At 37.2% G+C, this 12,440-nt stretch overlaps 2 protein-coding genes across 2 annotated transcripts; one reads left to right on the forward strand and one right to left on the reverse strand.

Moving 5' to 3' along the window:
• Positions 1–607: 607 nt before the first annotated feature.
• On the reverse strand, positions 608–1,604 carry LOC110106428 (ethylene-responsive transcription factor 6-like). The gene has a single exon (XM_020836334.2). It carries the CDS (start codon positions 1,325–1,327, stop codon positions 746–748), a length of 582 nt encoding a protein of 193 aa, XP_020691993.1. The 5' UTR covers positions 1,328–1,604; the 3' UTR covers positions 608–745.
• Positions 1,605–10,704: 9,100 nt separating this feature from the next.
• Positions 10,705–11,484, forward strand: LOC110106429 (ethylene-responsive transcription factor ERF105). Its single transcript, XM_020836335.2, has one exon. The coding sequence runs from the start codon at positions 10,705–10,707 to the stop codon at positions 11,482–11,484; it is 780 nt and encodes a 259-aa protein (XP_020691994.1).
• Positions 11,485–12,440: the final 956 nt, after the last annotated feature.

Below are 12,440 nucleotides of genomic sequence, written 5' to 3' on the forward strand. Positions count from 1 at the left end.
TTTAAATTAGGCTTCACTTAGCAAAGCTAATCCAGTGAATTTTGACCCTTGTGACGTTCATTTTACTTAATTTATCTTATAATTTTGCTTATTGCTAATTGCACAAAATTGTACCTCTAAAAGCTGTTAGATTGGACCCCATCGGGGTCAGTTCATGGTTGGGAACCTCCCAACCCATATTTAATTCCTCTTTCATGCAACGCGACTCTTTAAATGAGGAGAAAATAATTGTGTGGTCTTGCACCTATAGGGTTGGTTACTGCTATGTCTATCGAGGGATTTGTGGTTGGTTGCTGCTAAGCCTATCGAGGAATTAGTTATGCCGCCATGCGCCTTCTTTGGGAGTAGTAACGAATAAATTATTGCTTCTTAAAATAATTTATTAATACAAAATTTTAATTTTATAAGTAATATAAAGACCCAGCTCCCAAATGAAACAAAAATGTCATTAAAGTGAAGATTGGTGAGAATTTTTAAAATATTTTAAAACTATGATTAATTCATTTAAATTAATTATAAAATTAACTTCTAACATTTAAAATAAATTTTATTTATTTATTTTTTTTTTTTTAAATCAGTGATGTAATATAGTATGCCCATCATATCAAAATCTATCACATTTACTTTCTCAAATAATGAATGAATTGGAGAGACATACACAAACACAAATGAATGATTTAATTTTGATACAAAATAAAAATATATTTTTTTTCTGTAATTACACACTAACTTCCTCCATTAATATTTAAATCACCATTAACCGCGGGAACCCCATCGCAGGGTGAGGCGATAACGGCGGCAAGTTAAAACAGTCGTTTACGTCCGTGCTTTCCCAATTTGACGGCGCCAACGGAATATTCTCCTCAAAACTCTCCGACTTTTCCCTCTTCACTCTCCCCTCCACTTCCATCTCCGCTTCCTCCCGCACCCTCTTCCCCGTTGCCGCCGTCGATCGCCGGATCCAATCACCGGAGTTTGCAACCTCGTTGGGGAAATTGAGAATCGCTTTGCTACCCCTCATCTTGAACGCGGCGCGATCATAAGCCCGTGCGGCCTCCAAAGCAGTGTCAAACGTGCCAAGCCACACCCTAGATCCGCGCCGTTCGGGATCCCTAATCTCCGCTGCGAACTTTCCCCATGGTCGCTGCCGTACGCCACGGTACCGCCGACAATCGACGAGTTCCACAGCCGGCGGCGGCTTATCGCCACCGGATCCGTCGATCCATTCCACTGTAGGAACAGCGGCTTGGGGGATGGTGAGCTGGAGGTGGGATTCGGAATCGCTGTACTGAATGATCGAAGTCGGTGCATCGCTGAATCTGAACATTTCGGCTCGCGGACCGGGGGAAGCGGGATTTAGGGTCAGGGTTGGGATCTGGTAGACGTAGTCGGAGACGGAGAGGTCAGCGAGATGGGCCTGAGGGGGAACGGGTGCTGAAGGTGGTGGGGTTAGAAGGCCGGCGAGGAGGTCGTCGAGGAGTGAGGCAGGGGGTTCGTCGAGGAGATGTCTGCGGATGCGGTCAAGGGCGGAGAGAGATCCGGCGGCCTTGGGGGGTTTTGTGTGTCTGAGAGAGAGAGAGAGAGAGAGAGAGAGAGAGAGAGAGAGAGAGAGAGAGCACGACAGAGTTTGGGGAGTATGGAGCAATATATACGTGGAGATGTTGAGGGGTTGAGGATAAGGTTACTGATTTCGTCGTAGTTTCGGTGGGTTTTGATCCGTTGAGATTTGAGAGAAATAGTCTGCGCTGGAGAAAGTCAAATTTTCAAACGAAAGGCTTTGTTTGGAATTGGTTTTTTTTATTCATTGGTGTAGCCATAAAATGTATTAAGGGAAACTTTTTTTTTCTTCAATTTTTTATATCCGAACTTGGGACAAAAATAGTCAATTTTAAAAATGATAAAACTTTGATAGTTAATTAATTTATTTTTTCCTTCACAAAATGACTTCCAATCATCAAATCACTTATTACTACTAGAACGAGTTCAATATATTAACTAAATACGTGATATTAAAAATCTCATTGTACAAAAACAAATCATAAAATCTCTTTAAAATCGAATCAATATAGGATTAAGCTGATAGCAATCAAGAAAAAAAATGCAAATGAATAGGAAATTAAATTGTGAGTGATTTGAATGGACGACAGATCTTAAATATCTTGATCGTGGATCATTTATTGGACATTTAAATGTCTCTGTGATATAAGAATTCGACGATCTTGGGCTCGTTGGATTCATATTGTCTAGCAACTCAATTCGTCTATAAGCATGTCATGTTTGGAAACCATTTGGTAATCCAAATTATGGTTTAAACCTTCCAAATATGCTTTGAGTAGTATTTGATTTGGAGTCATTTGGGTTCGGATTGAGTCGAATTTGGTGCCGTTGGGTTCGTATTTTTGAGATGTTCAGTTCGATTTTAAGTTTGTTGAAATCAAAGTTCATGATCTCCGATTTAATTTTTGAAGTTTCCTACCTGATTTTATCTCTTGATTCTTTTTTTTTTACCCTAAATATTAATTTTCCTTTTATTTTCAAGAGTTATGAGAGTGTAATGATCAATCTCACGAGGTATTCTTGTAGGGACACATGTCTTTGATATTTGATACAGATGCTTTACTTATCTCAAAGTTGTAAGTTGTAACAAATTTATGATTATTTTTGTTGGATTCAAATTTATTTATGGAAGACACTTAACTTTATTAGTAGGTTGTTGGCAGATTAGAGCTAGAAAATTAAATAAATGAGATTAGTAAGAAAGAAGATTATGTGAAAAAAAAATTATATTAGCAAATAACCCAATAATATAAAGGGGATCTAAAGATTCAAAAAATATCTTCTAGAATATTTATTCACCATTTATTTATAGAGATTATTTACACACATAACATTTAAAAGTTTTTTATTTACTCATCTAACACATAAACTTGTCTGTTTACACAATTACCACCTAAAACTTATTCCAATGCCGACCCAATCGAAAACTTGCAAAATCCTCAACAGCGCCAAAGCATGATCTCCATTGGCGACCAAGGCCTATCTCAGTCACATTCTTCAATTCATACACGACTGCGCCACTCGCCACCGCCTTCCCCGAAATCCTCTCCCACGTCCTCTTTCGCCAGCTCCACCTCTTCTCCCCTTCCCACCGAAGGGATGCCGATGAGCCCGACGACAACGTTCTGACGACACCTACTTTTCCCTACATGGATTAGTTGTATGATGTACACATGAATCTCTATCTCTAATATGACCTCTTCCTCTCAGGCGAATTTTTTGAGCGAGGATTCCATGGTGAGTATTTTTTGCGAGTCTTTGAGATATATGTTGTAGGGAAAAGTAGGTGCATACAAGTCCCAAAAACAAGAGGCCAGTTCCTCGTAATAAGAGTCAAAAGTCCCCAAGAACCAGGGCTGAGTCCCCAAGAGTCTTCGGGTCGGGTTCAAGTCGGACCCGTACTGACCTGGGGTTCAAACAGGTCAACCCTAACCCGACCCGGATATGTAAACGGGTCGAAAAGTCTGACCCGGACCCGACCTGCCGGGTTGACCCGACCCAACCCGGATTTGGGTTATGCCGGCACTTGAACGTCGGAATGGAGGCGGGCGAAAGGCGTGTGAGGGGGCGGACACGACACGTGAGGGCTTGAGCGGGCGGGGGCATCGGGTAGCGGGGCACGCAGGGCAGCGAAGTACGCGGGAGCGGGCGTGGGCACGCGGGGCAGCGGGCATCGGGCAGCTCGGGCGAGGGCAGCTGGCAGCGGGCTGGAATCCAAATTTTTTGGTTGCTGGGTCAACCCGAACCCGACCCGTTTTTTCAAACTGGTAGAATACGGGAACCCAAAACCCGACCTGTTTTGAAATCGGGTTTGGTCCAAACCGGATTTTTCGGGTCGGATCCGGGTCGGATTTTCGTGTCGTGTCAAATATTGACACCCCTACTCTGGACAATGGCGTTTGCAAGTTAGGGACGAGTTCGACCACTAGAATGGGTGAATCCTTTGATTTATTCTCTTAGGGCGAATTTATACGCTGTGATATTCACATGGGAGAGTGGCTATTTGACTACGGCCTTATATCAACTCTTAACTCCATTCACTATCTACAATAAGGAAGTAATTAAAGCAAATAATCGACCTCTAACTACATTCCAAACCACTTGCAAAAAATAGAGAAAAAGTCTTCAGTCAAATTCTGATCTCTCAGATTTTATCTATATCAAATTTACATTTTAATCCATCTTTTCCCCAAAAAAAAAAAAAGAAAGAATAGATAGTTCATATAAGTAATACGCAATATTAGAATTTGCAAATCTACCTAATCAATTTTTTGGAGAAAAAACAAAAAATTGGAAATGTAATACTTAAAATTATTATGATTCTATTACGTCCTAATCATGTCTACTATTATTTATATTTATATAAAAATATATGGAGAGCAATGATGCATTGATTTTATTAATGTATATATATATATTAAATTAAATTAAGATAGTTATTTTTGTTTAATGATGATTGATTATGTACCAATATTGTGACTAGTGGATGAATTGTGCTATTATGAACTTATTTAAAGCGAAATATAAATTTTAATGGATATATTTTTATATATTTTAAACAATAAAATGTTATAAAAATGAGATATTAAATATAACTGGGGTAGAAGTATAAAATTTCTTAATAAAATGTATTTAGTATATTAAATATAAAACTTTAACCTTATTGAATATAGCATAAGTTGTTGATTTGTACAACGATGATGAAGATGATAGTGATGGTAATGACTGCGACGACTAGCGATGATGGTGGTGGTAAATAATGATAATGACGGTTATCGATAGTAATGACAACAATGGTCGATAATGACAGAAGAGGGTAAGGTGGCTAGATTATGGGTGTTAGTATTTGACACGACCCGAAAATCCAACTCTAACTCGATCTAAAATTTTCGTGTTAGGGTCAACCTGTTTTGCAAATGGGTCAGATTTGGGTTAACTCAGAAACCCGACAGGTCAACTTGAAAACCTGTTTGAAACAAGTTGACCGCGCTGTCTGGGTTAACCCGACGTATGCTCGACCGAGTTGCCCTTGCCCGCCAGCTTGTTGCATCCGAGGCTACTTGACTGCCCAACCGTCCCACTATCGACACAAGCCCTGTCGTCGCCTTCCAGCGGTATAGGCTTGGGTCAACTTGGTAACCCAAAGGGTTGGGTCCGGGTTTGAACTTCCAACCCGTTTACATAATCGGGTCGGGTTAGGATCGATCCGACTGAACCCGGGCCAGTTTCGGGATCAACCCAAATCCGACCCGAAACTCAATTTTTACACCCCTAATCGAGATGTTATTGTAAGATAAAATATGATGAAATAATCAATTAATTGTTTATTTATATTCATCAGAAGTTAAATTTCTGAAAGGGCTTATGCATTGTTCACAAAAGATTTGTGCCTATACTAACCAGCTGTCCGATCATTAGCAACTTATGTGGCAAAAAGATTGACTGAATTCTAATAAAAAAATACGATACAAAACAAAACAATAAAGCCAACACATATATTGCTTGCACACAATTAATTCCATAACAGCTTCAATATGACGACTGTTTCGTCGTCTACGAAACAAGTAAATGCATATAATCGTTGCTGATTAAAAGAGTCTTGAACCTTACATAATCTATAGTGGCCATCAAAATTAGCACTTGCTGGGCTCAGTTTGGCGAACTTTTATTTGGTCCGGTCACAGAACTTTTATTTGGTCCGGTCCAGTAGAATCGCGTCACGCATTCTCACTATTTACCGCGCGCCCCGACAACTCGATCCTGAACGGACCCAGGATTCTCGGTATTTCTCAATTTTGCTAGGTATTGCTCGGTATTGCTAGATATTGGTCGATTTTGCTCGGCAATAATCAATGCCGAGCAAATACCGAGTAATACCGAGCAAATACCGAGCAATCCCAAGTTGTACCGAGTTTTTCTAGAAAACTCGGTACAACTCGGTAATGCTCGGTAATACTCAGTATTGGTCTTCACAGAGCGGTATTTCTCATTATTGCCAAGCAATACCTAGAAATACCGAGCAAATACCGAGTAATACCTCACAATATGCGAACATAGCATTCCTGGGTTCCGGTCTGAGTCAAGTTGTCGGGCCACACGGTAAAGAATAAGAGCACGTGGCGACATGTTATTGACGGCCGAACGTAGCTCTACGTCCGGTCAAAGGACGTAATAATTCTTCCAGTTTGGCTGTCATGAAAATGACCTCCAAACTTATTTGGGATATATAGGTACATTTATGCTCGTGTATATGCATATATTATAAATATTTATATAATAAGGGTGTCAAAGTGAATTAATATGCCGGGTTCAAGTGAAACCCATAATTGACCTGATATGAGTATAGTCGATCCAAACTCAATTCTTTTAATGAACAAGTACTCAAAAAAGGTGGATCCAAATCCAACACGTCGACAACCCTTAATGGTTCAAATCCGACCCAATAACCTATTTTCATTAAAAGGAAGTTTGTAACTTATCAACTATTAAAATTTGATTAATTGACAAAAAAATAAAAAAAAATATACAAACATGCAAAATAATTTAACGGGTCAGTACTATCGGGTTCGTAGGTCAACTCAAACCCAACACGTTAATATATGCATCAAAATTTTGGACCCAAATTCGACCTTATTATTAAATTTGTTAACCCAAATCCGAATTATTTGGGTCGGGTCGAGACAAAGATTATCAACCGGAGCATTTGTTGACATGCCCATCTCAAAGCATTTTGAGAAGACTTTAATCAACAATCAATTTACTTCAAAAATTATTTTAATAGTCTAATAATTTTTTTAAAAATATATGAAATTGTTGCAAAAAAAAAAATTTCATGGCAACAAATTTAATTATTTTTTCTCTTCTCATCAAACAATAGTTGGAATGAGTCTCAGAATTTTTAAATTTCTTTTTGATGTCAGTATATTATTAAATATTTACATATATATTTCCCTCATCTTAAATAAGATTTAAAATTTTTGTTACTCAACTTAATTAAAATTTTAATGATATCATGATATGATTTTTTTTTCCCTAAAGTATTTTGCCAGCAATACAAAATGACAAGGTAAAAATCTGCATAGAGTTTAAATAAAATAATTATAGCTTCCTTTTGGACATATTTTGGCTATTATTTTTTTTGTTCTTTAAAAAAAATTATACTAAAAAATTGAGTTAGAAAACAAAAAGAATAATGATTAAAAGAAGTCTAACTTTGACTTCGTTTGAGACAGCTTTCTCATATAAAAATAATTGAATTAAAAAAATTTGTATTAAAAATTACTTTAAAAAATAATATAAAAATTATCACAAATAAAATTTTTATCCTAATGTATGTGACTTATAATAAATATATTTTAGTGTAGTGTACAAATATAATTTAATATTAAATTTTTTGGAAGACTATTTCTTGCCTGCTTGTGATTATGGTTGCAGTACGTTGGCCAGGTCGACTCTTTATTTTGTTAGAAGCATGACTGCATGAGCATGCATTAATTAATTAAAACCTAATCATACATAGAGCATTTAATTAAAAGAAGAATTTGTTACGGCACTCAGCTCGTTGGTTGAAAGTTTCGTGTTTCGTTATGAAGATCATAATGAGATTTTGACGTATGTGAATCTGTCATTATATATTTTCTCAACATTTAAGAAAATTTCTTCTAATAGCTTTATTTAATTCCTGTTTCCTCATGTTTATTAGCAAAATAAAGGTGATCCTAAGTATAATTTTATATTGAGAAAATTTAATCAATTATAAGCTTAATTATCCTAATTATGTCATTAATCAAGGGGAAGTCATGAGATGGTGAGTTGTTAGTGTGAGTTGGTGAGTGCTTAGCTTGATCAGAGGTAGGGAGATTGGGAATATTAGCATAAGATGTCAATGATTTCGAACATTGATTAATAGTAGTATATATCAAGTGATGGTGATGGCAGGCGACGATAAATGTTGTTTGACAAGGCTGATGGCGTGCGTCGGAGTCGGCTTGGTTGAAGACTAATCATACGTGGAAGCTCAAATAACTCTAAAATTTTTAGAGTTTGACAATTCTCTATCCTAAAGTTTTTCTTTGAATTATGTAGAAATATGGCTTATTTATATATTTTGGGAGAGGGTAACATGATCTTTCTATCGAGAATTATTACACTGCATTGATTTATCTTTGATTATTCTATAGTTTTTTGAACATCTTATTAACTAAATGAACCATGGTTTGAGCAATCTATGGTTTCTAGAGATGCTCCTAATTTGGATGACTTTTGACCTCTCCAGTAGCCTCTGAAATTTCTTAATTATGCTTCTAAGTATTTAATTAATTATGCTCATTTGCACTCATATCAAGTTGCTCTCGCTATCTCTGAGCCTTCCCGTTAAACTATATTATCATCTTGACCATAAATTTATCAAAAATAGTGTTTAAAAAATCTAGAAATCACTTCTTCGATTTAAAAAATAGTGTTTCTTCATTCTCTTCTTGCTTCCTTACTTCATTCTCTTCTTTTCTTGTTTGGGGTCCCTCTCATGAGAAATGAAGAGTTTATTTATAGTTTTTTGAGAGTGACATTGACCAGTAAATAGGAGAAAGATCATTGGTAAATTGAGAGTGGTTTGAATGGGCGGTCGATGTTGAATCCCTTGATCGTCAACCGTTTATTGGGCATTTAAATGTCTTAACGATATCAGAATTTAACAATCTTGGGCTTGTTGGATTCATCTTTTTAAGCCGCTCGACTAACTATAAGCATGTCACGTTTGGAAACTGTTTGGTAATCTAAATTATGGATTGAACTTCCCAAAAGTACTTCGGGTCTTTGATTTGGACATGTTTGAGCTTGGATCGGGTTGAATTTGGTGTCATTGGGTTCATATTTTTTAGACTTCAGTTCGACTATAAGTTTGCTGAAATCGGAGTTCAGATGGTTCTGATTTAATTGTTGAAGTTTCGAACTTGATTTTGCTTCCTTATGTTCTGGCTAACCCTTCATGACCTTCACTGTAGCAGAGAATCCTAAAAACACTTATTTAGATGTTCATGCCACTAATGCTACTCTATTTTCATAGAATAGAGCCATTAGACAACTTTTTTTTGGGATATTTAGGTCAATTAAGATAAACTCATACACACATCACATATATACGCAAAAACTTCAACCAAGACTTCTTAGCTGATAGCCAAAACTTCTAACTAATAGATCAAAATGAGTTGCGTCCATTAGGCAACTTATAGACCTTTTTCATCGCTTTGAGACTTCCTTGCTGTTAGAAAGAGAAAGACATTGATATAAACTCTTCTTATAGCCAAAGTTTGTAGATGCTCAGCGGCCTATAGAAAGTCTTCTAGCCATTTCATTCCTTGTTTCATTTTCTTAAAAGAAGACACGTAGTGGGGAAAGAGAAAAATCCAATATATATATAAGAATGATATTACGACCCAATTTTATTCGAACTACGATCGAACCCTATTCGAATCGTGTGTGAGCTATGTTCAAATCTTGTATGAACTACATTTAAAACTTGTTCAAGTCGTATTCGAACCTTGCTCGAACCCATCTTGAATGATATTCGATCGATGTTCTAACTTTGTTCGACTCTTTTTCGAACATTATTTGAATTAATGTCATTCACAACATGCTTTAAAGTTTAAATAAAAAATTCACAATAAAAAAAAGGGTATTTTGCTACGACCAATTTTTCAATAATATTTCTTCGAAAATAAATAATTGACATTTTTTTATTGTGACTATTATGAGATATATAAAGCCTATTTTTTTGTAAAAAGACATTGGAATAAATTTATATTTTTTATTTTGTTTATATTTTAATAAAAAATAAAAATGCATTTGATATCTTCAATAAATAATATTTTTATTTTTATTGTATATAGCATAAGGAGTTGATGCCGATGATGATATGATAATAGTTAAGACTGGTCTTGAATGATATGGGCTGTGGTTTCACTAAAACATTAAAAAATGTCTAAAAATTATTTTTGATAATAATTTATTTATTTTAGAAAAGTAAACTAAAAAATATGAAAAAACTATATTTAAGAAAAATGAAAAATGACTACAATTTTCCCTTTGTTTTTTCAAACAATCCAACAAAGAAACAACATGAGCTCCCGAGAAATTATTATGTGCGGACAACAAACGATGTTTAAAGACCAATTAGAATGCGTCAGATCACACCTTACTCGATAACCGGCTTGATACTGCTTGTTAAAACGGCTCGATACCACTCAGCTCGATACCGCTCGATACTTGACTCGATACTACTGATGTGCCGGATTCTAATTAACCCCCGGACGATAAAATGTGTTCTACATTCTCCTAGAATAATTTCTTTCTTTGACATTTCTTAGGACGAATTGGCGGCGGTGAGCACAAAAATGCATGGAAGCGACTTCCGGTGACCGGAGACGCAGTCACCTTTCTCTTTTTACACAACTAGAAAAAATTTGACGTCCCTATTGGCCTATTCACAATGAATTGTAGCGACTGCTTCCTGCGAATTTTCAACCTTTTCCTAAACGCCACCGACGGCGGTGACCTCATCCTCAATCCCCTCCTATATATACTACTAAACATTCCATAAACTCTCGCTTCCAAAGTCTCTCTACCTCGCTCTCTCTCTCTGTAAAATCCATGGCTTTCGCATACCTCTCTGCCCTCGACCGCATCAACAAGCACCTCTTCAGCGATCCCCCTGCCTCCACCCTGGATGAAATTCTCGCCGCCCTCCCAACTCCACCTTCATTACCCGCTCCTCATCTCGCTGACCTCGACGTCTCCGATTACCTCGACCACAATGAAACCCTAATCCTACCTCCCGCTTCCTCCAATTCTCACGGAGGGGTCCGATGCCCTGATCCCACATCTTCAATCATCCGGCTTGACGCCGATTCGCCATCCACGCTCACCAACCCCAACGCTGCCGCCGACCAGTTATCGCCACCGCCAGCCGCAGCTGTAATCGACAGCCGTCAGTACCGCACGCAGTACCGCGGTGTGCGGAAGCGGCGGTGGGGAAAGTTCGCGGCAGAGATTAGGGATCCCAAACGGCGGAAATCTAGGGTTTGGCTCGGTACGTTTGATACGGCGCTGGAGGCCGCAAGGGCATATGATCGCGCCGCGTTCCAGATGAGGGGTAATAAAGCGATTCTGAATTTTCCGAATGAGGTTGGGCGATCCGGGAAGTGGATCCAATCGCCAGTGGCGGCGACGGTAAAGAGGAAAAGGGAGGTGGAGAAGGAGAAGTTGGAAGTATTTGAGCGGAATATTCCGACGTTAGATGGGCCATCTACGACGTCAAGTTGGAAGGCGGTATGGGATGATTTGGATGTGCTGGGGGATTTTGCCTTGCAGCCGCTGTCGCCGTTATCTCCCTACGCGGCGATGGGATTCCCTCGGGTAATGGTGATTTGAATGTTACTGGTCGGTGCTCAAGTACACTTGCGGCTTACTGGCGCAGAAACCCTAAAAGAAAAATGGAGTGGGAATTTATTGCTTAATCTTTTCAATTAAAATTCAAATGAGCATCATATTAAAATTCAAATTAATGTTACTAGTCGGTGCTCACTGATGCAATATGCTATAGATGTTAGATTAATCCCCTAACAACTTGTAACCCTTATATAATAGAGGATATTTACCATAATAGTGTTAAAGTAATTTTCTATAATCAAAAGTATTCCTATAAAATTTCAAATTTTATTGAGAATTATGCTCAAGTGTTAGTGGCCAAGTGGATCACTTTTTTTAATTGGGTTACATAAATTTAGTTAACAATCTTTTTTAAAAAAATTTAGGTCAAATAAGGCAAATACATACATCACATATATAAGTTTCGAATATAAAATCTTCTCGTTGATTGTCGAAGCTCTCAACCAACAGATCAATATGAGCTACATCCTTTTTTTTTTTAAATTTCTTTTATGAGTATAGAATTACTCATGCTATTATCATAATAATATTGTTATTTAAAGGATAATATTATAGCGATAATACTCAATTAAATAATTCATCTTAAAAAATAAATAATACATCAGCATCTATAAATTTAACAACTAAATTTTAATATTCGTATAATTTAGTACTGATAGTGAACTCAAGAGATATAGTCATCATTGGAAGGTGAGATTAAGGCTTCATTTGGGAGGTCTTGGAATATTCACGACGATAAAGAAATATAAAGTTTAACGTCTAAGCTTTGAACGAAGATCTAACACACAATCAGATAAAAGAGAGGGTGTCGTGTTTATAAGAGACACCAAAGTTTTTACGTTGAAACATCTAAAAAGGGGAAAAATTCATTGGGCCTGACATGATTTGAATAAATCCACTAGTGTTTATAGTCAATTACGAATGAGGCCCTCTTTTGG

The sequence above is a fragment of the Dendrobium catenatum genome, unplaced genomic scaffold, assembly GCF_001605985.2.
Source record: "Dendrobium catenatum unplaced genomic scaffold, ASM160598v2 fragScaff_scaffold_948, whole genome shotgun sequence".
Classification (NCBI taxonomy): Eukaryota; Viridiplantae; Streptophyta; class Magnoliopsida; order Asparagales; family Orchidaceae; genus Dendrobium; species Dendrobium catenatum.

Excerpts from the sequence above, each read along its gene's own strand:
- LOC110106428 (XM_020836334.2), bottom strand. The coding sequence starts at position 1,327 with ATGTTCAGATTCAGCGATGCACCGACTTCGATCATTCAGTACAGCGAT.
- LOC110106429 (XM_020836335.2), top strand. The coding sequence starts at position 10,705 with ATGGCTTTCGCATACCTCTCTGCCCTCGACCGCATCAACAAGCACCTC.